Source organism: Cyprinus carpio, chromosome A23 (assembly GCF_018340385.1).
Source record: "Cyprinus carpio isolate SPL01 chromosome A23, ASM1834038v1, whole genome shotgun sequence".
In the NCBI taxonomy this organism is placed as follows: Eukaryota; Metazoa; Chordata; class Actinopteri; order Cypriniformes; family Cyprinidae; genus Cyprinus; species Cyprinus carpio.
Genome location: NC_056594.1, coordinates 10,332,479 through 10,358,531, shown reverse-complemented (window position 1 = coordinate 10,358,531; position 26,053 = coordinate 10,332,479). Strand labels below are relative to the sequence as shown.

At 36.4% G+C, this 26,053-nt stretch overlaps 1 protein-coding gene across 1 annotated transcript in view; it reads left to right on the top strand.

Moving 5' to 3' along the window:
* The window catches only part of LOC109064189 (laminin subunit beta-2-like), a 32,441-nt gene extending 8,377 nt beyond the window's left edge, over window positions 1-24,064 (top strand). The window contains exons 3-34 of the mRNA XM_042713030.1: window positions 1,626-1,795; window positions 1,911-2,046; window positions 5,135-5,208; window positions 5,283-5,471; window positions 5,554-5,617; window positions 7,250-7,452; window positions 7,927-8,047; window positions 8,140-8,328; window positions 8,415-8,594; window positions 9,279-9,391; window positions 9,886-9,965; window positions 10,068-10,206; window positions 10,594-10,752; window positions 10,838-10,965; window positions 11,663-11,792; window positions 11,888-12,080; window positions 12,172-12,315; window positions 12,799-13,030; window positions 13,206-13,369; window positions 15,248-15,472; window positions 15,559-15,776; window positions 17,256-17,352; window positions 17,528-17,900; window positions 18,534-18,718; window positions 18,891-19,132; window positions 19,469-19,672; window positions 19,820-19,964; window positions 20,654-20,861; window positions 20,947-21,088; window positions 21,179-21,355; window positions 21,800-21,959; window positions 23,211-24,064. Coding sequence (XP_042568964.1) covers window positions 1,626-1,795; window positions 1,911-2,046; window positions 5,135-5,208; window positions 5,283-5,471; window positions 5,554-5,617; window positions 7,250-7,452; window positions 7,927-8,047; window positions 8,140-8,328; window positions 8,415-8,594; window positions 9,279-9,391; window positions 9,886-9,965; window positions 10,068-10,206; window positions 10,594-10,752; window positions 10,838-10,965; window positions 11,663-11,792; window positions 11,888-12,080; window positions 12,172-12,315; window positions 12,799-13,030; window positions 13,206-13,369; window positions 15,248-15,472; window positions 15,559-15,776; window positions 17,256-17,352; window positions 17,528-17,900; window positions 18,534-18,718; window positions 18,891-19,132; window positions 19,469-19,672; window positions 19,820-19,964; window positions 20,654-20,861; window positions 20,947-21,088; window positions 21,179-21,355; window positions 21,800-21,959; window positions 23,211-23,347 — 5,321 coding nt within the window. The 3' untranslated portion in view covers window positions 23,348-24,064. The remainder of the gene's footprint in view (window positions 1-1,625; window positions 1,796-1,910; window positions 2,047-5,134; window positions 5,209-5,282; window positions 5,472-5,553; window positions 5,618-7,249; window positions 7,453-7,926; window positions 8,048-8,139; window positions 8,329-8,414; window positions 8,595-9,278; window positions 9,392-9,885; window positions 9,966-10,067; window positions 10,207-10,593; window positions 10,753-10,837; window positions 10,966-11,662; window positions 11,793-11,887; window positions 12,081-12,171; window positions 12,316-12,798; window positions 13,031-13,205; window positions 13,370-15,247; window positions 15,473-15,558; window positions 15,777-17,255; window positions 17,353-17,527; window positions 17,901-18,533; window positions 18,719-18,890; window positions 19,133-19,468; window positions 19,673-19,819; window positions 19,965-20,653; window positions 20,862-20,946; window positions 21,089-21,178; window positions 21,356-21,799; window positions 21,960-23,210) is intronic.
* The last annotated feature ends 1,989 nt before the right edge of the window (window positions 24,065-26,053 follow it).

Here is a 26,053-nt window from a genome sequence, read left to right as displayed (position 1 = left end):
TGTCTAGTCATTTATCTATCTATCCATCTCCTGCTGATAACTATCTATCTATCTATCTATCTATCTATCTATCTATCTATCTATCTATCTATCTATTTGTCTCTGTCTGTCTGTCTGTCTGTCTATTAAAAGTCATTAATTGTACAGTGTACCTTGATTGTAATTAGTATATTCTATTCAACACAATAATGGTACATTTTATGTATTTCTGGAACAGCAACCTTGGCTGTGGGGTCTTTAGTTTGCGATCTCCTCAGTGAGTACAGTAAGACAACGGCAGGTCTTTGTTAGCTCTGAGGTATGTCTGCCGTGCCAGCTGTCCTCCCACATTCCTGAGAGCTTGTCCATGTAAGGCAGGAGCAGAGAGTGGCACACACACTGACTGAAGGGTAGCTCTCTCAACCAAACCCTTGGACACAGTATGAAATCTGTATATATGACACACGGTTTGATCATCGTAAAAATACAACAACAGTATGGGCTTTATTATCTTGGCTTTTTTTTGGTGTATCGTTTTGGTTGTAGACTGTTTCCATTTGTCAGTCCCTAAAGTGAATGATTCGTCCTCCATCCATGTCTTTATTTTGCTCTTGCCATCTGTTGGTATTGTATAGACAAGAATATTTAAAAGGATAGTGCACCCAAAAATTCTGTCATCATTTACTCACCCACGTGACATTCAAAAACAGTATGGAACACCAAAGAATTTTTATCCATTCTGTGAAAGTCAGTGGGGTCCAAAACAAAACTGGACCCCATTAACTTTCATTGAAGACTGAGATATCACTGAGACATTTTACAAAATGTTCCACAGAAGAAAGTAAGTCCTGCAGGTTTGAAACAACATGACGGTGAGTACATGATGACAGGATTTTCATTTTTGGGTGAACTATGCTTTTAAAAGAAGAACTCCTCTGCTACTAATTCACATTGAAGACTTTGCTTCCCATAATTCAGCTCCTGTCCACTTTCTCACTGTGTTGTGGTTCAACATACTGCCAGGAAGATTAAATGTAATACCAGCGCCAGATTTGTCATTGCTCAGTAATTGAATTTGGTGTATCTGGATTTATCTGTGGTTAGTTGTTCTGCCTGCAAGGGGGAAAGAGATAGTTTTCCCTCGAGTTTCATTTGATAATTTCTGACGCATTTTCCCATCAGTTCCTACAGTTTACTGTAAGGCTTTATTTTTGAGTTTGGCTCCAGGTGGTTTTGTTGCCATATGTGGATGTTTGAGGGTATTTGCGTGTGTGTGTGTATTTGGTGCCAGAAGGGTGAGAGATAGTACCATGCCAGACTGACGCAACTGTCTTGTGTTGATGACACAAATCTCTCACGATTTTGCTTAATTTGATATTGCCAAATAATTTCCCATCATACTAAAACAGAGATGTTGCTTCTCACCACCAAAGCCTGAAGGGACTTTTAGTGGAAACTTGGCCTTTGCTGAGCATTAATGGAAAATTGTTTGAGCTCTGGATGGCCAAACTGGCAAGAGAACGAGAATTACATGTTACATTTTTTCTTGTACACTACAGACTGAAGGTTCTACTTGAACAGCATAACAAATACAATCATGTTCTGCTCATCATGTCTATTTTTTTTTCTTTTTGTTTCCTTAAAAGTCCTGTCAGTGGCCAGCACACAGGAGCCTGATTTTGCCTATGGCTGTACCCATGGAAGCTGTTACCCTGCAACTGGTGACCTCTTGGTGGGTCGAGAGATGAACTTAAAAGCTTCATCCACCTGTGGCTTACGGAGGAGAGAACCCTACTGCATTGTCAGCCATCTGCAGGTAGAGCCGACACCAGTTCTTACAGACCATTACACACACATACCATTTTTGTGAAGATACTGATACTGCTGAGCTGATCCTTTTTTTTTCATTTTCGACCCTTGACCTTATTTAGGAAGAGAAGAAGTGTTTCCACTGTGATTCACGGCGACCTTATGATCCTTATTCCAACCCCACGAGTCACCGCATTGAAAATGTCATCACCACCTTCAAACCGCACCGCAAGAAGTCCTGGTGGCAGTCTGAGAATGGTGAGAGAGCAAGAATTTGGATCAAAAGTCCATTTTTCATAATCACCTATTGTTTTTAGGCTTTTTACACTTTATAAGACAAACAGCTCAGAGCTGGATCTAGATATCAACCACAGCTCAACCTCAGCCAACTGTTAATTAACACATGCAGAAAACCATGTGTGCTAATCCGCAGCTTCAGTGACGTTTTGATGGAAATCCACGCATCCGTTTGGTTTCATTTGTCAAATGTAGAGTAATATGTCGCCAGGAAATTTGAGCCCTGAGCCCTCCAAACCCAGCTGCGTGGCAAGGACTGGAAACGCTTCACATGTATTATTAGAAGGTTGAAGTTTAGGGCATCTATTAATAACACAGAGACTGAGGAAGAGAAATGCATGCCCTCAGAATGAAGCCCAGTGCTGGGGCAAATTAGCCTAAAACAGAGTTTAATGAAATGAAAATAAATAAAGATTTTTTTTTTTAAAGAAATTAATGCATGTAATCAGCCAGGACATTTAAATGTATACATTTATAATGTTATAAAAGATAGTGTTTATTAATTTTCTTTTAATCAAAGAATCCTGACATAAAATGTGTCATAGTTTCCACAGAATTATGAAGCAAACTGTTTTCAACATTGATAATAATAGGAAATGTTTCTTGATCACCAAATCAGCACATCAGAATAATTTCTGAAGGATCATGCGACACTGAAGAATGGAGTAATGACTGCTGAAAATTCAGCTTTGCCATCAAAGGAAAAAATGATGTTTTAAAATATATTAAAGTAGAAAACAGTTATTTGAACTTTTACTGTATTTTTGATCAAATCCTTTCAGATCCCTTGAGTAGGCTAAACATAATTGATTGTACAGCTTAAATTGACAGCCCTACTTTTTGTATAGTACTAGGATGAAGATTGATATTCAGAATGGAAGTATGTACAAGAGTGCAGAACCAGAGGAAGGTTGTTAGTTGACTTGGCTGTATTTCAAAGCTAAGACACACACTCCCTTAACCCTGCAGTATTAGAGATAATTACAGACACAGCCTGCTGCTGGCATACCCATAGAGAGGTTGAAAGAGGGAAACAAAACTCTAATAGAGCAGAACATGGAAGAGAGAAGAGATGGAAGGACAGAAAACTTTGAGAGATCAAGAAAAAGCTGCAGACTAATACCTGAACCTAATGCACTCACAGCATTTATTGTTTACTCTGCTAAGTGCACTTGTGGGCTGCAGTGTTGGGTGTTGGGGAGTAACTAGCTAAAAATAGTGATGCTACTAACTTAACTACATTTTCCATAGCATGATAGTTATCTGTAGTTATATGATAGTTTATCTGTTTTCAAAGTAGCAAGTTTTTTTTTTTTTTAGATCTTAAATGTCATTTTATCCAAAACAATACCTCTTTACATCTTAACAAAGTTCCTTTTATAGTATAAGAGAGTGAAACCCCTGTTTGTCAGCTGTGTGTTTGTCAGTTAAGGAATTCATTCTGGGTGTTCACAAGAAATGGTCACTATTTTTGCTCACAGTCACTATGGCTTCAGTGACTTTTCTGTAAAAATGCAATTTAGTGAACAGTAGATTAGTTGTTCAGCATGTCTCAAAAGTGGACCCCTGTCATGACCCCTATATCGATATTGAGTGGATACTGGATATGGTACTTTTTGGTGTCGAATTTGGTGTACTTTTTAAGGCTTAAAATTAGTCGTTAGAGAATATGATCAAATACATTCTTTTTTTAATTTGTGGGAAATGTTAATTGATCAGTAACTAGATACCAACATTTGGTCTCAAACTGTTCTCATCAGCTGCTCTGATGAATAGAAAAAAAGTAGGCACTGTTATGTACCCTCTTCGTGGAAACTGCCCTTTGTCTAGATTTCTTTATGGTGTGTCACATGTTCTACAGGAAAAAATCAGGTGCTGTACATGCGAGTAGTCTTTTTAATGGTTCTTTGGCATTGAGGTTTAAAGGCAGCGACTTAACGACTTCCTCCTCCAGGCAAAACACTTAAACATGCATTAAAAAAACAGCAAGCCATTCAGTCAATTTCCTTTTGTGCTCCACTTCACCTCCGCTGGCCTCTCCCCCGACTCTGGTCCCTCATTCTCTTCGGCTGTGGTAGAACCTGTCTCTCTTTTCCTCAGCGTCCCTTTCCTTCCAGTTTAGCTGTTAATTATGAAACACAGGTTAAATCCAGCAGTCACACAAAGGGCCGCTGCAGTGGACTGAGTTACAGCTTTGTAATGGTAATGCAGAGAGGCACAGGTGAGCTCTATATGGTGCCAGCTCTGCAGAATACAGTTCGTATGTCGCTCCAGATGAATAATGAACTGTGCAAGTAAGAGCTGAACAGAACAAAAGTAGATTGTTAAACCATCCCATCTATTTCTAGCTCTGTTCAGTCACTGTAGGACACTGTGTTTCAATGTGCATATTGTTGTGCATTGTTATTCAGAGTTAGTCAGAGCCTTATTAAATTCCCAGATAAAGTGGTTCAGGAAGAAAAATACAGGATCTTGTTCACTGCAGTCGCTGTGTTGTTATTGTGTTTCACGTGTACTCTGGGTTACAATGAGAGTGTAAAAACACCTGTATTCTGCTAGCAAAGACAAGTAAAATAAGAATAAATAAGAATCAAATAATATAATAAAATAAGAATCAGTTTGAAGTCATTAAAGTTCTGAAAATGTTGAACCAACATACAGTATAGAGCAAAATCTACCTCACAGCAACACTAATGTTTGGACATTTTATGTCTTATGGTTTTTGGGTTTTAATAAAACAAAACAAAACAAATGCTGCATGGAGGTCGCATTGGCACTAGTTAAATATCATTGGTTATTAACAAGGTATGTTTATTGTGCATTCAGTTTGCTTAAATTAGTTAAATTATGCAAAAAGTATGAACGAATTGGTAGAGTATTAGTAAATGAGAATGTCTTATCTTTAAAACATCTAAAGCAGACCATAAAAATGTAGTGTTACTACAAAAATATCTTCTCATTACAGTCATGGGGTCTTTTGTGAAATTGCTGAGCCAGCGTTGACCTCTTGGATCATTAATGTGAAACATGATTTCTCTTCTCTCCTCAGGGAAGTCTGATGTTTATCTTCAGCTGGACCTGGAGGCAGAGTTTCACTTTACTCATGTCATCATGACTTTTAAGGTAAGACAGTTTTTATCCTTTAAGAAATCACCCATGAAAACTGACCTCATACTGTCAACTGGTTTTGTACACAGACTTTCCGTCCAGCGGCCATGTTGATTGAGCGATCTGCAGATTTTGGCCGAACCTGGCAGGTTTACCGTTACTTCGCCTTTGACTGTGAGTCTACCTTCCCAGGAATTTCCCAAGGTCCACTTCGTAAGGTTGATGATGTTATCTGCGAGTCCAGATATTCTGACATTGAGCCGTCAACAGAAGGAGAGGTGAGAGGTATTCAATTGGAAGACTTTGTTCATTTGTCAGTTAATTTGTTAGGTGGTTGACTTGCACTTTCTCTTCTCTCAGGTGATTTATCGTGTTCTTGAGCCTGCTATCCAGATCGAAGACCCTTACAGCCCTAACATTCAGAGTAAGTAAACCTTAACAATCCTAAACGTTGACTGTATATTTCACAGCTATTTGCATTGAAAGGTTTTGCTCTCTTTTCCATCACTGGCAAACATCTAAATCAAATTCAGTTTCCAGTTTGCTGCTGTCCATCCTGCCTCTTTATTACATGTCAGATGGAGGGATCTAAAATTAAAGCATGTTACATGGAAATAGCAGCTGATTTTTCCTCCTCCAGGTTGTTGTTCCTGTACTTTAGCTAACCTAAAGTACTTACTAGGCACAGCATGAATAACCTATTTCTTCTTATAATAGGAACGTGATGAATTTTTTGTGTTGCAGGTGTTTTTTTTATCCAAATACATTAATATAAATTTAACTGGTGTCAATAAATGTGTGTGTCTGTGTGTGTGTGTGTGTGTTTTTTGTGTGAAAGTTTTTTTTTTCTGATGGACTTGTTAGCTGAGAAGTAACTGAAATATGAATTAATGAACGTTTCAGATGAGACATAATTCAGATCCAGTACATAATGAACCAGATGTGCTCTAATAACCCAACACAGAGACATAAACAGGTGCACTCTACATATCATATACTCTAGACATTTCTTTTGTCTCTTCTTCCAAATTATCACTTAGTTTTCCCTCTTTCAGATTTCCTCTGCACATTGTAACTTGTGTGTATGGTGTATATAAGTAAGAGTTGCATACACATTTACATTGAATTTGCAGGAAAAGAATATAGTAAAATAATTCATAAAGTGAACATTTCATTTTTTAACTAAAGTAAAAACATGGTATAAAAATGAAAATAAAAACAAAAGAATGGAAAATAAACTGAACTATAAATGTGCACTAAAATACAAACAAAATATGCACAGTGTGAGTGTGTATAAATTGATCTCCTACTCTCTGTGTGGCTCTCACTTTCTGTTATACTGAACATTTAGAGCATGACTGGAACCAACATGTGCACAGAAGCTGCATTCGCTGATCTCTGATGTTGAGATAAAAGCCCCTCACACATGCACGATTCTAGAACTTCGTGATTTTCCCTCCCACTGTTTATATTATAAATCACACAAATCCCACTTTATTGAGTGTCTGTGAAGCGTAAAGGCCTCCATGGAGGAGCAGACCATTGGCTTGAGGGAAGGGGTCAGAGGTCATGGCTTAACAGGGTTAAGGGATTTTTTTTACAAGGGGTGGAAGGATGTTTTCATAACTGGGTGGTCGTGATTGTGTGGTTGATGATGGTTATTTTTTCTGACACCCAATGTCATTTAGGCTTCATAACCTAAAAATGTAAGCACTTTTGTTGTTACAAAAATCTGTAATTACTTTTATTACTGTGTTAAACAGGGCCAGACCTGTTCAAAACTGTTCATTTTTTAAGAATGTCTTTTACTAGAATTGTATGTGTAGACAGTAAATACTCTACAGACAGTAAATACACTTGGTCAGTAAGATTTTTGACTGTTTTTTATGTTCACCAAGAATTTGTTTAATAAAAAATATAGTAAAACAGTAATATCATAGAAATATTATTACAATTTAAAATATCACATCACATCACATCATAAATAGCATTAGTGTCTTTCTGCTTGGTTTATGGTCCATTATACTTCACTAAACCCAATGTCTTCATATCGCAGACCAGCTGAAGATCACTAATCTCCGTCTGAACTTAACCAAGCTGCACACTCTGGGTGATAACCTGCTGGACTCACGGACTGAGATCAAAGAGAAATATTACTATGCCATATATGAGCTGGTTGTCAGGGGCAACTGCTTTTGCTATGGCCATGCCTCTGAATGTGCTCCTATTGACGGGATCAGGGATGACATTGAGGGCATGGTGAGTTACAAAACTAGCTAGTTGTAGGGATGCATAATGTACTAGTACCTAATTGGTTATCAGACAAAACTGGAGAATTTTTAGATTTAATGGTTTTGGTTAATATTAGATATTATCTTTGCTGTCATCTAACACTCACTGAAAGTTAATTTTCAAAAAGCCCTAATAATTAAATAACATTGTTAAATGTAATCTTTAACAAATCTCAAAATGAATATCCATTTTCATAATGCACATTAAAATATTGTGATGCCTAAATTCACTTGTACCATTTAAAACGGTTTTGTTTTTAGTGTTTTATTTATATATAGTTTATTTAAACAAAGCTGTATAGAATTTTAGTGTGGAACACTTATTTGTTATCGACCATAACATGAAAAAAATTATCAGCTTATTGTATCCGAAGGCAAACATTAAGTCACCAGGGAGGTTAATACTGCAAGAGAAGTTGAAAGTCAGTGTTTCCATCTCTAGGTACACGGGAGGTGTGTGTGCAAACACAACACTAAAGGACTGAACTGTGAACAGTGTGATGACTTCTATAATGACCTGCCCTGGAGACCAGCTGAGGGTCGTAACACTAACGCCTGCAAGAGTAATAATGAAGAATCATAATAATATAGCTCATAAAGTACATAGAGACATACATCTCTTATGACACGGTTAACACTTTCCTTTTTTTCCTAGAATGCAACTGTAACGGTCACTCTAACCAGTGTCACTTTGACATGGCGGTGTATCTGGCTACGGGGAACGTCAGTGGAGGCGTGTGTGACAACTGTCTCCACAACACCATGGGCCGCAACTGTGAGACCTGTAAACCTTTTTACTATCAGGATCCAACACGAGACATCAGAGACCCTGGAGTCTGTGTGGGTAAGTGTGACATGGGGCTAAATGCTCAGCAAATTCATTGACAGTATGCATTATATATGATTGCTTATTTCTGTTCTCTCCACCAGCCTGTGACTGTGACCCAGATGGTTCTTTGAATGGAGGCATTTGTGACGGGCATGATGACCCCTCTCTGGCTATGATCGCTGGGCAGTGCCGCTGTAAAGACAACGTTGAAGGCCCACGCTGTGATAAATGCAAGCCTGGTTTCTTTGGGCTTAGTGCTAGTGATCCTCGTGGCTGCCAACGTAAGTGCGACCCAATACCAATTATTTACATGCTGTCACTGATAAATGGCCAATATTCTGTTTTTTTTTTTTTTTTTTGTCTAAATAAAAAATAAAGCACAAAAAAACTGTGAATTTTGGCATCACAACATTAAAATGTACAGTATGAAAAATTATGTTCATTTTGAGATTTGCAAAATTATTAGGGTTTTTAAAGATGAACTTGGAGTGAGCATTAAGAAACAGCTGAAAGAAGTTGAACAGATTAAGGTAATCTAAATGTAAAAATAGAGGAAATGATCATGACCAATTAAAGCATAGATAGCCAATGTAAATAACCATTCAAAAGTTTGGTGTCAGAAATATTTTTTGTTTTGGAAGTCTCTTATGCTCACCAGGGCTGCATTTATTTTATCAAATAACATTTTTCTTTAGGATTCTTTGATGTATAGAAAGTCCAAAAGCACTGCATTTATTAGAAACAGAAATCTTTTGTCTTTAAATGTCTTTACTGTCACTTTTGATCAATTTATCGCCTCCTTACTGAATAAAAGTATTAAATTATTTTTAAAAATCTTACTGACCCCATATTTTTGAACAGTAATTTTTCAGTATTTTTCTTAGATAATTTGACATTTCAGAGCACAGTTTTTTAGTACTCTTGATACTCAATCATTCTGTCTTTCTTTCACCGGTCTACTTTAGCATGTAAATGTGACCCCAGGGGTACAGTGTCAGGTAGCTCCCAATGCGACCCTGTTAGCGGAGACTGCTTCTGTAAACGGCTCGTCACTGGACACAGCTGCAACCAATGTCTGGTAAGAAGAGTTGAAAAATAAGATTGCCTTTTTTAGTAGCTTATTATTCCCCATAAACTTCTGTGAGAACATTAAGTTATCATTCACCAGATTGCACTTCATGATTTTAGTGATACTTTGCATCCCCTCTACTGTGTGGTAACATGAAATAATAGTATTTGCTCTACAGTAGAGCTCTGTGTCTGCATTTAGCCCAAGGGTTCATGGAGGATGGTGTAGGTTTACACACAGCTTAAAATGGAATGAGAGGAAGAGCTGCATCCTGAAATTAGACAAGCAATAAACGTCTGTTGTATTAGTGATGTCATTTCATTTTAAGGGCATGTACCATGGTAATTTGTTTCTATTTTTGTCATGGTATTTGCATATGGTAATTGATTAGCATGACATCATGGTATATATATCAAAGTATCATGGTATTTTTATTGTGGTTTGTGTGTTGTTTTTGTTAGTATACATCACACCTGCTTGTGTTCTATGTCCTTTTCTTATAGCCTGAGCACTGGGCCCTGAGTCATGATGCCGGTGGCTGCAGAGGTTGTGACTGTGATGTGGGTGGAGCTACAGACAACCAGTCCGTATTTTTCAGTTTATGGGGATTCAGTCTTTTGGCGGTGTTTATATTAATAACATAAAAGTTATACATTTTTAACTTTGTGTCATTAACTGTCTGCAGATGCTCAATGGAAACAGGGCAGTGTCACTGTCGGAGTCACATGATTGGTCGCCAGTGTAACCAGGTGGAGTCTGGGTATTTTTTTATGGCCCTCGACCACTACATCTATGAGGCTGTGAATGATGTAATGGTTGGTGTAGTTAGTGAAGAAGGGGGGAATAATAAGATTTGTTTTTTAGCCCCATGTACAGTACTTCATCATTTTAAAATTTCTTTCAAAATACCAAAGGTGCATGCCAAGTGCCAAAAGGAAAGATATACAGATGTCTTCCAAAAATATTATGATCAAATATTGAACTCGAGGCTGATACATTAATTATTTAATATTAATAAATATTAAAATATGATAAAAATATAGTAAATGGAAATTCTCCACTAAATCATCTAAAGAAATTAAACGTAAAACACTATGAACTAAAATCAGATTTAAATGCAAGTGAATTTACACGACATTATAATGTACAGTTTTAAAAATGGATATTCATTTTGACAGTCGCTAAAGACTACATTTGTGTATATTTCATAGGGCTCCGTGTTTGAGGAGAGAGAGTACCAGCCGGGCCGTCCCGTCTCGTGGACAGGCACTGGATTTGCACGGGCTCCTGAAGGTGGTACATTGGAGTTCGCCATTAACAACATTCCATATTCTATGGAATATGACATCCTCATTCGCTATGAGCTTCAGGTAGATTACATGTCTCCCCACTGGCTTCATAGGCTACTCAAAGTGTGTTATGGGTATTATTATGTGCATTTATGTGTTTTTAAAGATGCCACGGGACTGGGAGGAGGTCCGTGTTATGGTTATCAGACCTGGCCCCATACCTACCAGCAGTCCATGTGGAAATACCATCCCTGCTGATGATCTGCTGACTGTATCACTCCCATCTGGTGCCAGGTCTGTGAAACACATGTACAAATGTTTTAAGGGTCAGTCCATCCAGGTCAGTACATTAACATTCTGTCATCATTTACTTATTCTCATGTTGTTCTTTTGTTCTTCTGTGGAACACAATGAAAGATATTTTGAAGAACTGTTTTTACCCATATAATGAAAGTCAGTGGTGTCCAAAACAACATAGGGCCACATTTACCTTCATAACATAAAAAACACAGACATTTTTCAAAACAAATTTTTTCCAAAAAATTAAGTCATTCAAGTTTGGAACATCATGAGGGTGAGAAATTGATGCACTTAAATTTTTTTGGTGGACTATCCCTTTAAGCAAACCAAGTAGGCTAATGTTTTCCTTCTCTTGTATTCCAAAATATTCTCAGTTTTGCTTATAATACAGATTTTATCACTTTTTTATGTTTTTCTTTCTTTTGTTTTTATTGTTGCTGTTTGTTTTTAGCTTCAATGTTTTTGTTTTATTTGTTTCTTTCTCTGTTTTTCTTTTGTTTTCATTGTTGCTGTTTGTTTTTAGCTTTAATCTTTTTGTTTTAGTTGTTTCTTTCTTTGTTTTCTTTAGTTTTTTTGTTGCTTTTTATTTGTTTTGTTTATTGTTTTTTGTAGTCATTTGTTTTTGTTATTGCTGTTTCTTGCTTTTTTGTTTATCCTTTCATTCTTTTTTCTTTCTTTCGCACTGATGCAGGTTTGTGGTTCTGCCTCAGCCGGTGTGTTTGGAGAGAGGAGTGAGTTACAAACTGCGTGTGGAGTTCATCCGTTATGCTGACAGGAACAGCATCATTACCTCAACTAATGCTTTCGTACTCGTTGACTCTGTAAGCATCAATTTGTGATTTTATTCAGCTCTTATGAGATCTTCTTCATGTTCTGTCTAAATTTGACTTGTTCTTTCATCTCTTCACCTCCTCAGATTGCTCTTCTTCCTCGTTACTCTTCTCTAGAGATGTTTACTGCGGGAGACCCCACCTCCGTCACACGGAAGCAGAGCTATGAGCGTTACCGCTGCCACGAAACTGCTAAGAGTGTGTCCCGTCCACAGATGAGTGAAGTGTGTGCTAAACTCATCACCAGCATGTCTGCCCTCATTAACGACGGCGCGCTGCGTGAGTGTCAGCAGAGAATGTTGGGTCTGAGATGGGAATATTGGGGTTTTAACTTGTTCATGTTGTTAAGACAAGAACATTGATCCCACAGCTTGTGAGTGCGATCCTCAGGGTTCGCTCAGCTCTGAGTGTGATGTCCGTGGGGGTCAGTGCCGCTGCAGGCCCAACGTATCAGGCCGGCGCTGTGATGAATGTGCACCAGGAGCTTATGGCTTTGGCCCTTCCGGATGCAAACGTATGACAAATTTTTTCCCTGCTGTGGTACATGAGTAACATTTTGATAAAATTCCTTTTTGTTTGTTCATCTTTGTGTTTTCCCCTTTATTTCTTTTCTTATTTGTTTTTTTATTCTTTTGTTTTTCTTTATTTTTTTCCCTCTTTTTCTTTTATGTTTGTATTTGATTTTCTTTTTCTATTTTTCTTTGTTTGTTTTAATATTTTGCTTTATTTCATTTGATATTTTTCTTTCTTTTATTTTTTGTTTTTCTTTTGTTTTTATTGTTGCTGTTGTTGTTTTATTGTTGTTATTGTTTGATTAGTTTTATGTTTGTTTTTGTTTTATTTGTTCTCTTCTTTTTATGTTTTTCTTTCATTATATTTGCTATATTTTCTTTCTTTCTTTCTTTCTTTCTTTCTTTCTTTTATATTTTCTTTCTTTTTTTTTTTTTTTTTTTTTTTTTTTGTTTATTTATTTTTTTTTTTTTTTTTTTTTCTATAGTTTGTGAATGTAGTTTGGAGGGCTCCCAGAGCCGATTCTGTGAACAGTACTCAGGACAGTGTCTATGCCGGGCCGGTGCATTTGGTCAGCGCTGTGATGGTTGTCAGGCTGGACACTGGGGCTTCCCGAACTGCAGGCCGTGCGAATGTAATGGACATGCTGACGAGTGCCACCAGAGGACTGGAGCCTGTATCAACTGTAGAAGCAATACAGCTGGGGAAAAATGTGACAGGTACAAGGAAAAAACAGACATTATTCACATTTTAAGCTGTATGGTTAAACTGATAATTATTATCATTAGAGGACACTTAAAGATATTTGAGAATATTTTAAAGCTTGCAGGCACACAGTGAAAAGGGTTGGTTTTTCTCTGTCTAAGCTAATGAAATAAATACCTCTTGCCACAGGTGTGCTAATGGTTACTATGGAAACCCAACACTTGGTTTAGGGAGTCAGTGTCGGCCCTGCCCCTGTCCTGAGGGCCCAGACAGCGGACGTAACTTTGCTGCCTCTTGTTACCAAGACAACCGCAACCAACAGGTGGTCTGTAACTGCAACCAGGGTTACACAGGTATTTTTAACCTGTTTATTTTTAAATAGAATTTTCTTTCCTTCCACAGATGATGGATTAAAATTAATTAAGATGAGGTCTGGGTTATGTGCAGTTGCATTTCTTACATACATGCAATGCGTTAATGTACTTCTTGTATGACATCCCGAATTAATAAGTGCTTGAATTGGGCTTTATATTGACATTTAACACCCTGAGTCCATCTGCATCTGGATAGGATGCAGAAAATGCCATAATCAGAGATAAAGGTCACTGTCACTCTGATCAGACAGTGCAGTGATCATTTGTGTTATCTCCTGTCACCTCCTCAACTGGACACAGGGATTGTAAAGCGCACTGCAGGGGCAGTCCTCAAGCGTGAGTAACCATGGAGACCGACCCCACCTCTGCTGCCCGACCTCCATCACCCCTCCCGTCCCATCCCGTCCCTCCCTAGCGCATGGCTCATGCACTTCGCACCTTGCATGTACATTTGCAGAACCCTGTGAAACTGCACCAAGCGGAGTCGTATATAACTGAGCAGTGTTGGGGAGTAACTAACTAAATGTAGCTACTAGTTGTTTCATAAAACTAAGCTTTTTTAGCGCTTATTTTTACAGCAGAGCGAAATTAAATAGTAATAACTACACGATAACTTAAATTGTCTTCTCTCTCTCATATTAAGCATTGGGAAGTCCAGTTTATTCAAATGCAGAGTCTTAAATATTAAATATACTATAAATATACTAATATACTATTTATTACAATCATTTTACAAAATAATATTTATTATTCTATTTTAGTTCTAGTTTTCTAATTTTACTTATGATTTTTAATGTAATTTGGTGTTTTTAAGTTGATATTCAAATACTATTAATTTCTGTCAATTTAATAGAGATCCTATTTTTTTTAGCTGAATATCTATTCTGATATAAATTCTATTCTATTCTATCTATTCTATCACTAGAAGTGAGTGCCCATCACTGTTCTTTTGCCAGCATTTGAGCCAGAGAAGCAGGCGTCTGTCTCTATAGCATTTGGCTGCAAAAAAAATATGAACATAGCAACAGAGTGAATAAATATACATGAATCAGAGCTTCCTGTTTAGACAAAATTAAAATAAAGATAACTGAGCTTCAAAAGTGATTCAGATATATTAATGTAAAACAGCTTTGTACCGCTTCACTCTTTAGGAAATTATTATATTAGTAATCAGACAGCTGAGTGTATTATGATTTGACATTAAGACTAAAACATGAAATTTTCATGAAATCTTCTGGAGAGTCATTTTTCATCATTTGTAAGTTATGTTATTTGTATTCTTAGAGTGTATTCTTGGTAGAGCTTTACATGAAGATTTTGTATGCGTGCACTTGCAAGCATCCCTTAAATATTCATTTAAATAAATTTCATTAATAATTACATTTATTAGTTTAATGTCATAACTGAATATTGTTCTACTATTTAAAGTATTGCCATTATTAAGCAATCAATAACGATTTAGTTCCAACTCAGTTTAACACCTTTTCCTTTAGATATGTGAACCTAATATTGCTTATTATATTGCTCATTGCTAATATATTAATTATGTATTTCTAAAGTTTCACTAAGAAACCCTATTAAATAAATTGTTATGGAAAAAGCATCATGAAACTGGAGGTGCTTTATCCTAAGAGGACAATGGATTTTCCAGCTGTGACAGTTTAAGTCCTATTCCTTTAAAGAAAATATTATTAAAATCGGTTCAGCATTAAAAAATGTCCTTCATTTGTATTAAAGCCATTTTTTCTTCTTTTCTCAGATGCTTTATAAACACATTGTCTCTGTTTAATTGTGACATGGGAGGATATGTTATCAAAATCTTTTTGCAACTAAACGCCTACTTTCTCCATCAACCAGGTCCACGCTGTGACGAATGTGCTTCGGGTTATTATGGGGACCCCTCTAAGATCGGTGGACGGTGCCAACCTTGTCGTTGCAGTAACAACATTGACCTATCAGATCCTGAGGCATGTGACAAACATACTGGCCAGTGTCTCAAGTGCCTGTACAACACAGAAGGACCGGATTGTGGTGTGTGCAAGAGCGGATACTATGGAGATGCTTCCCGCCGTAACTGCCGGAGTGAGTTTACCTGGGTCTTAAATTACTTTTATACATTATAGTGCACTTTTAACATCAAAAACATATCAACACTTTCACCTACCCAGAGTGCACCTGCAACTTCTTGGGCACGGAGCGCAGTCAGTGTCTGTCTCGAGAGGACTGTGTGTGCCAGCGTGCCACAGGACAGTGTCAATGTCTGCCTCATGTTATTGGACAAACCTGTGATCACTGTGCTCCCAATTACTGGAACCTGGCGAGTGGACAAGGCTGTGAGTCCTGTGGCTGTGACCCCGACAATGCCTACACATCTGCTTGTAATGAGGTACCTTTGGCTCACAAATTAAGCTCATATTCAGGGCAGTATATATGTATGTAGCATTCAAAAGTTTGAGATCAGTAAGGTTTTTTTATTTATTTTTTAAAGAAAATAATTCAGGTTGGTTTAAACTGATCAAAAGTGACATTAGTAAAGACATATATAATGTTATAAAATATTTGTTCTTTTGAACTTTCTATTCAGCAAAGAAAATGTCCTGGGGAAAAAGTATCATGATTTCTACAAAAATATTAAGCAGCACAACTGTTTTTAACATAGATAATAATAAGAAATGTTTTTGATCATAAAAATCAGCATATTAGAATCATTTCTGAAGGATCATGTGACACTAAAGATTCAATTAACGGTGCTGAAAATTCAGCTTTTCCATCTCAGGAACAAATTACATTTTAAAATATATTAAATTAGAAAACAATTAGTTAAAATTTTAATAATATTTCACAATATTACTTTTTCATGTCCTTTTGAATGCAGCCTAGATGAGCTTAAGAGACTTCTTTCAAAAATAAATAAATAAATAATCTAAGACTTTACATTTCTTTGTCCTGATAAAGTCCTTGACTGAACTGGCAGGGTGTTTTGGGTCATTGTACTGATCCAATATGAAGTGCTTTCTAATGAGTTTGGTGGCATTTTCTTGAATATTGGTAGCCAAGATGATTTTGTACCCTTCCAAATTCATTCTGCTACTGCCATCATACATTAAGTCATGATTAAAATGAAGAGGTGCTGTTCTAGAGACAGCCATGCCCATGCCATGACACCCCCTCCACCAAGCTTTACAGATGAGGTTGTATGGTTAGGATCATTTGCAGTTCCCTTTTTTCTCCACACTTTTGCTTTCCAGTCACTTGGATAAAGGTTAATCTTTGTCTCATCAGTCCATCAACTCAGTTCCAAAACTCTTGCCTTTCTATTTTTGGTGCTGATCAGAGGTTTTGCTGATAAGTAGACTTAGGGGAAAATCTGAAAAGCTTGACTTATCTAATAATAAACTTCTGGCCAATACAGAGCAATTATTATTTTTATATTATGGCTGATAACTCATAAAAGTGATTTTAAACTTATATACTGTTTTGTCTAAATAAATTAAAAATAAAGAACTAAAAACTAAAAGCAGTCATTTCAAATGCTACAATTGAATTTAGGCACAACATTATAATGTATCATATGAAAAATAGATATTCATTTTGAAATGAAAGATTACATGTAACTAAACTAAAGATTACATTTAACTGTGTTATTAAAGATTAAATGAGTATGAGATGATGGAAAAAATGATCTAAAGGTAAAAATAGAAGAAATGAGTACAAACAATAGAATATACATTATTGACCGATATAAAAAAAAAAATCTCTGATAACCAATGTGATATCCATATATCTTGCATCCCTAGTTTTAACTTGACTGCAGTAGACTAAAATATTGCTAAGCCTTTTTTTTTTTTAACCCAAATTCATATAGTTCACAGGTCAGTGCCAATGCCGTGTTGGGTTTGGAGGGAAGACCTGTAAAGACTGCCAGGAGAACCACTGGGGTGACCCAAGAGTACTGTGCCGAGGTACCATGATACTTTCAGAGCACTTTATATATTTATAATCTGTGTCCATATCATCTCTAACGCTAATGTAACACCATTTATCGTCAACTTGAATGCTCTAATTAGCATATTTTTGATTCACAATTAAACTTAATTCCCAAAATCCGATTGATTTGGTTACTTCTGTTCCCCACAGCATGTGACTGCGACCCTCGGGGCATCGAGTCATCTCAGTGTAACCGTGTGACGGGTCATTGCGAGTGCAAGCAGGGAGTTTCTGGTGTCCGCTGTGATCAGTGTGCCCGTGGTTTCTCTGGCACCTTCCCTGACTGCAAGCCTTGCCACCAGTGCTTTGGGGACTGGGACCGCATCGTTCAGGATCTGGCAACCAGAACTAAAGTGCTCACAGATCGAGCCAAGGAGCTTCAAACTACTGGCTTGACTCGAGCCTTCGAGAGAAAATTTAAGGAGTTGGAGGACATGCTGGCACAGGTGCGGGACATTGTTAATGCGCGCAATGCCACTGCTGAGGCTGTGACCACTCTGATGGGCATGATCGAGGATCTCAGGTACAGTTTGGTTAGAGGGAGATACACCACAGGTGCAGACAATACATTTTTTTGGATCGCTTGAAAGATTTGCTTGACTAGTTGAGGATTTTGGAGGTTTGGGGGGAAATTACCCCCCATTAGAATTAGTTATTTTACTTCATTTCCATACTCAATTATTAATATTGGGAATTTATATGTTACTAGAATTATTTACAAGTACTATTGAAATTAATTTAAATATGGCAACAAAAAAATTAATAAGTAGATTTAATTTACTGGTCATTATGACAAATATATTCTGTACATTTAAAAATAAAAGAAAGATATTCCTACTTTTTATTACTAAGACTAGATTGTTTTAATTAGGTTTTCATTTTAATTCATTAGAAAATGCCTTTTGATTTTATCTGTCATTTTCAATAGCTATGGAAAAGTTTTATGAATTTTAAACAATAAAGTAATTAATTTAAAAATATATATTTTTGTTGAATACTTGTAAAGGAGTTCAAGTTTAACACGTTACCCACACTTTCACATAAATATTAAGTATAATTTCAAATTTGACCATTTTTCTCACATTTTGTCCTCACTTTTTACACCCTTGATGGAGTTGAGTTTGGTCAGTTCATCAGCTCTCTTTCTGTCTCTCAGAGCTCAGATCACTGAGACCACGGACACACTGAACCAGCTGGAGGGAGACCTGACCGCTGTGCAGGACAGTAACTATGAGGCCAGTAATGCATTAAGTACCCTGGAGAGAGAAGCAAAAGAACTCAACCTGAACTCAGATCAGCTTAACCGTCAGCTTGACATCCTCAAGAACTCTGACTTCTTGGGTTAGTCACTGATTCTGTATTACTGTATCTAAAAATATACATAAATATGCTAAATATTGAAACAAGTGGCATTTATTTATTATAACCTACCATAGAAACAATCCATTGACTGATCTTTTGGGTCTATTGAAAAAGGAATACATAATATTTAACATGTGGTATTTTTCCTCAGGTGCATATGACAGCATCCGGGCCTCGTACAACAAGTCACGTGATGCAGAGCACCGCGCCAACAGATCTACCACTGACATTCCCAGCACAGTGAGCCGATCAGCAGACACCCGCAAGAAAACAGAGCGACTCATTGCCCAAAAGAGAGACGATTTTAACCGCAAAAATGCTGCCAACAAACGGACGCTCACAGACTTAAATGCTAAAGCTCAGAATTTGGACATAAAGAAAATCAATGAAAAGGTAAGCAGGATGCAACACAAATGACGACAAATGCCTCAAAAAATTTAAGTTAGAACAGTACATACATACATACATACATCTGGCTTGTTATTTTAAATATTTTCTTCGAGAATTTTAATAGAATTTCAAAGAATAGAAAGGTATATATTTAAAATATTATAAAATCATTGTTTATATAATGTATAAAATATTATAACGTGTTTATCTAATAAAATATTAGTATTATTACCATATTAATTATTATATTGTATCTTATTATATGTAATATTATTCATAGTGTTTGATTTTTTTATGATACTAATTTACTTTAGAGCTCTTGATATATCGTTTTTGTAGGTATGTGGAGCACCGGGTGACGCTCCATGTGTGGACAGTCCTTGTGGCGGTGCTGGTTGTCGTGATGATGAAGGCAAGCGCCACTGTGGTGGTATGAATTGCAATGGAGCCGTTGCAGTGGCCAAAAATGCCTTGGATAGATCCAAGCATGCAGAAAAAGAGTTGAATAAAGCTATGGGAGTAGTGGAAGAGCTTTTTAAGCAGGTAGAGACACTCTTTAATTTTTCTGACCAATGAATAGCACGATTAGTGTGTTTTTAGTGCTATCAATACTCTTTTACGACTTAACAATCTCCAGAAAGTCTTCAGTCTTTTCTCTGCAACTTATATTGTCTTGATGGTCTTATTAAGGTGGCAGATGCTAAGACCAAGGCACAGGAAGCTAAGGATAAAGCCCAGGCGGCTTTGGAAAAAGCTAGTGATACCAAAAATAAGGTGGATCATTCTAACAACGACCTGAGGGACCTCATCAAACAAATTCGGGATTTCCTCATGCGTGAGTTTATATTATATTATATTATATTATATTATATTATATTATATTAAATTCGGGATTTCCTCATTTGTGTTATATTATATTATATTATATTATATTATATTCACATGTATGGTTTTTGTGTTTTTGGTTTTGTCTTTAGTGCCTTGTTGCTTGACCCATTTTCTTATTGTGCATGTGATTATTGTATTTAGTTCACCTGTTGTCTTTTAATTAGCCTATTAAGTCCTCATTTGGTTTAATACTTATAGTAATATACTTCAGAGATATTTTACTCATAAGAATTTCTAGGGGTGCCAATAATTGTGGCCAACATGCATTGTAGAAAAACATTTATTTCATAATGTGAGTTTCCCCACCACTTTTAGTTGTTTTACTTCAGTGAAAGGTTAGAATTATGTGAATTTTTTTAATGAAAGATCAAAAGGATAAACTATGCAGATTTCTTTTCACAGCCGCCTTTGCTAATATTTACCAAGGGTGCCAATGTTAGTGGAGGGCACTGTATATTCCCTCTCTGTTTTTCATTTCTTCTCCCAGAATTTTAACTCCCAATACTTTTGAACTCCCAATACTATTTTATTTCCTGAACGCCAGGTTCAACCCTGTCCCAGACTTGTCTGAACACTGAAGACCCTTTAATGCTCATACTTTGGTCACTGTCTACATGTCATGTTGAATATTTGTAGAGGAGGGGGCAGATCCTGACAGCATTGAGGCGGTGGCCAATCAGGTGCTGGAGCTGTCAATCCCTGCTTCTCCCAGGCAGATTCAACACCTCGCAGATGAGATTAAAGACCGTGTCAAGAGCCTGTCCAATGTGGACGCCATTCTGGAACAAACCCAGAATGATGTCCTCAAAGCAGAAAAGCTGCTGCATGATGCCAAGAAAGCCAGGTGACTATTTGCACATCTGGTTTTATGCACTGATTCAGTACATCACTTTGTAAATGTAAATGCAAACCATATTCTTTCACTCTAGGAATAAGGCAGAGGGAGTAAAGAACACAGCTGAGAGTGTGAAAAAGGCCCTGAACGATGCCGGCCGGGCTCAGGCAGCTGCAGAAAAGGCCATTCAGAAAGCTAAAAAGGACATCGGCTTAACTCAGAACCGACTAGCACAAGTAAAGCAACTTTAATTAGGATTGACTTGAATTTTTATGCTCCTAAATTGATCAGTTTTGACCACAAGTGCCCTCATAATTTTTCTAAAGATCCAATCAGAGACCACAGCTCGTGAGAGAGATCTTAATGATGCAATGGACAGGCTGGGAGATCTGGGGCGCCAAATAGAGGCCTTAAAGACCAAACGTGCCAACAACAGCCTGGACGCAGCACGGGCAGAGGAGACGGCCACCATGGCCCGCGACAAGGCCAATGAAGCTAAAGAGGTGTGTGGCTGTCATCTGTTTGTCACAAAATGTTTTGTTTAGGGATGTGCCTGAAGTCAAAATCCAAATGAGTAAAACATTCTACGGAGTCCGTAAAGGGACATGGTTAGCCTTGCTAAGATAGTCAGTCACATTACAGTACATCAAATTTCACTTATCATGTGAAGATATTAAGGAGAGATGATTGACCGGACGATGTTGGAGGATTTGGTGAGCAACAGATCCTTAGCGTAACTGAAAAATGATCTTATCTTGTAAAATCAATAGCACCACTCCCTAGACATAGAGTGGTTGTGATCATGAATTTGAAAGTGAAAGTAAAAAGACGCACAGATAGTAGCTCCCTGATGCACGCAAAATAAATACAATATAGCCTTATTACCCAACTATATAATTGCAAGACATTTAGAATGCAGAATTTAGTGACTTTATTGTCTGTTTTAGATCCTGGACGGCGAGCTGTCTGATAAGTACCGTACTGTTCAGGGTCTGATGGAAAATAAATCGAAGACAATGCAGGACGCTAAGCAGAAAGCAGAGCGCCTGAGAGATGAAGCCAAGGAGCTGCTAAAGGATGCTCAGGATAAACTGCAGAGGCTGGCAGGTAAATGTGTGAGAGACACACAGAGAACCGGAGGAAGTTCTTACAATTCAGTTTTATGTTTAAATTGTTTTATGGATTTGGAAGAACCTGTACAGTTTGGTCAGAAAAGTCTGAGACCAGTAGTGGAAATACTTTGCATTTGTTTCTAATTTAATACATTTTTTTTATTACATTTTATATTATCAGTATGGAAGTTTAAGTAAGATTGAAAAATTAACATATATATCAGAATTTCTTAGTATTTGGTTTGTCGCTCTTTTGCTTTAATGACGTCTAAATATATATGTAAAACGGTACAGGGATGAACAGCACTGAGCTGGCCTAATATAGCATAAAGTGAATAAATATTATTTTGTAAATAAATATTAAACATAAATATAATTAATATAATATTATATAATTATATATATTTTGAATATGGACCCATCATAGATGTACAGTACAGAGTAATATAGCAATAAATAAATACTGAATTACTGAGGTGTGGATGTGTGAAACGGAATTTCAATTTATGCGGAGCATAAAAAATTAAAATAAAAGGAATCTGAATCTGAATAATTAAAATAAATGTTATTTTTATATTTAAGGGTATTGAGTTATTTTTGTTTTCATTTATGTATTATTACTTTTATTCTTTAATTTCTTTAGTTATAATGAAAATTGGAACTGTTGTTTTAACCTGTGACAATGTTTGACAAATAAGAAGTGTTGTTCAAAAAATCAAAATTATTATTTTTATTTTATATTTATATTATCATTTAAATATATTTTAAAAACATTATAAATATAATAATTTTATGTTGTAAAATAAATTTTGTGTAATAATTATAATATGTATCTATCTATCTATCTATCTATCTATCTATATATATATATATATATATATACATTCCTTTTTTATATTGAATTTAGGTTTTTGGCACAGAGCTGGTCTCATATAACAATCAATAAATGCAAAATGAGTGAATGAATTAATAAATAAGGCACATATATTTATTTATTTATTTATAAAATATAAACAATAAAAATAAATATTATTTGTTATCATCAATATTATAACTGTATTATAAATATTATATTTTTATGTTGAAAAGAACACATTTCTGAAGCGTACCAGTCAAGTAACTGAAAAACAAACTGCCCTCTTGTGGAAATAAGCAATACTGATCTTTTGCCATTTCCTTTGTTAGGCAGTCATTGTTTATTTCCTTGTACTTCTGACCTGGTTTTGTTGTTGTTTTGCAACCATAGAGCTAGAAAAGGACTACGAGGAAAACCAGAAGGTGTTGGAAGGAAAAGCCAGGCAGCTGGATGGCCTGGAAGATAAAATGAAGGCAATCCTGAATGCCATCAATAAACAGATTCAGGTCTACAACACCTGTCAATAATCGGTCACAGGAAGGAAACAGCTGGACTGCTACTGTCTCTAAAAAATCACTACTGTCTGAAAGGATCTGTCATTTGACTCTTTTCCCAGCCTGCTACAATTTTTGCCAACAAACCTACAAAACTATGCTAAACTGCTACCAGATGCAATGTCTGGAACAAATGTTGTTTTGATGAAGGGCTCCTGTTATAACGACACTACATTAACATATTTTCATTCTGGAATTGAATGCAATGCAGATGTTCACGTGTGTGTTGTAACTAAGGCAGAGCAGTATTCTACTTTTTTGTTATTAGAAATTTGGTTGTAAAATACTGAATACAGTATGAGGAAGGTACTGAGTTTGCTTGAATGTAAGAGACACTGAATTGTGGCACAGAAGTTTAATTGTATAGATTTTCTGCTAGCCCTTTTTCTTTTGAAACTGGCATAGCTTGGTACTTTCATTAACACTCATTTTCTAATGAGAAACATTTGTTGTCTTATGAGAAATTAGTTTATATAATAGGCTGAATGTATAAGAAAAACTACTGTAAGAATGAACGTACAAAGACATTATTAAATGAAGTAAAATGAGTTAAGCTGTCCATATAAAGTCATTGGTTGTGTATCACGTACATTGATGTACAGCGTGTTTCTTCACAAGTAAAAATAGCAACAATGAAATAATAAAAATAAATAATATCGCTGTAATATCCAATAAAGGAATTAGGTTTAATTTCTTTTCAGCATGTTTAATGTATCATAAGTATCATTTTCCAAGTGCTTTTCTTCCAAATCTCCTCACATCACGTGTGAGAACACCATCAGATGGTGGAGGAGAGTTTTTAATAGATTTTCAACTCCCATCTACTGAATTGTCAAAGCAGTCATTGCATTTTCCAGTGTTGACAAAATAACCATGTTTGCATATCGCACATGTATTAAATCCAAAGGCTGTTTTTATAAAATAAGACCATATCAGACTTATTTAAAATAAGATCAATGAAAAACCCAAACAATTCACCATAGTTGGCATACATTAGGTTGGCATACATTAATGTTTTAATGTGTCTGAAAGAAGTATTATATGCTCGAAGCTACATTTATTTGACCAAAAATACAGTAAAAACAGCAATATTGTGAAATATTATCACAATGTAAAATAGCTGTTTTCTATTTTTATGTATTTTAAAATGTAATTTATTTCTTTGTTGGCAAAGCTGAAATTTCAGCATCATGACACCTGTCTTCAGTGTCACGTGATCCTTAAGGAAATCATTCTGATATGCTGATTTGGTGCTCAAGAAACATTTCTTATTATTACCTATTGCCGAAAACAGTTGTACTGCTTAATATAATATGAGAAAAGCACAATTTGATGAACTTGAACACTTTTGATAAGAATCCACAAACGAAACAAGGACTGTCTTTGACGTTTTAAAGGGGCCATGAACTGTTGTTCTCTGAGGTCCCCTTATAATGTTATCAAGATTTTTACATCAGAAAATATCATAAGTAATGGGCTATTTTCTGTCTTGTTTTGACCGCCCTCAAAGGCATGTTGGATTGTAGACTCGGAAGTAAACGCCCACTGCTATGATTGGCTAACAGCTGTGTATGTTTGACAGCCGACATCCTTCATAGAAGGATGCTGCTGTGATTATAAATACTCAGTACATATCAAACGATCAGTAACTGACAAAGCAATATTTGAGCACATAATAAAAACAGTTACTCACACTTGTGTGAAGCGACATTACTGTCAGATCCAATATAGTCAGCACAGCATCTTTTAGTTTCAGTCTTTCTGAAAATCCTGCATCGAATTGTGCCTTGTTTGTAAATGAATCTAAGGTGAAATTAGCTTTTTTTTTAATTTTGAGTATTTGTGATTATTTTGAATTGAGTTTTATTGTTTGTTTCCTAAAGTTGGGATCAGAAGGAAGGCAATATGTTTTTTCACAGCTTGGCACTGCACAGCCTCTTGTTGTTTTCGAGGCATCATTATCGTTTGATTTCCGCTTGTGCCTCTCAATATTTATATACTCTACAGGCGCAGATTAGTGGGCGGAGCTAAACAGGCAGTGATGTAGAAGAAGGCGTTGATCTTCCACTGCGGAGGCGGGGTTTAGCCACACTATTACGTCATAAAGTGGCGCATTTCACAACCTGTTGTTTTGACAGATTGGCTTCAGTGGGCGGAGCTAAACAGATTTATGGTGACCCATACTCAGAATTCGTGCTCTGCATTTAACCCATAGTGCACACACACAGAGCAGTGAACACACACACACACTGTGAACACACAACGGAGCAGTGGGCAGCCATTTTATGCTGCGGTTCGATGCCTTGCTCAAGGGCACCTAAGTCGTGGTATTGAAGGGGGAGAGAGAACTGTACATGCACTCCCCCCACCCACAATTCCTGCCGGCCCAAGACTCGAACTCACAACCCTTCGATTGGGAGTCCGACTCTCTAACCATTAGGCCACGACTTCCCCTTCAAGCCACACTATTACGTCATAAAGTGGCGCATTTCACAACCTGTTGTTTTGACAGATTTGTTTTAAATTTAAGTTTTTTTTGTCTAATGGGGTGGATTTTGATTTCTCAGTTCATGTCCCTTTTAATGAATAATATCCAACAGTATATTTCAAATGTATACTTTAAGATACTTACATAAGAAACGTATCATGAAATCTCACATTTAAAAAAAAATAAATTAT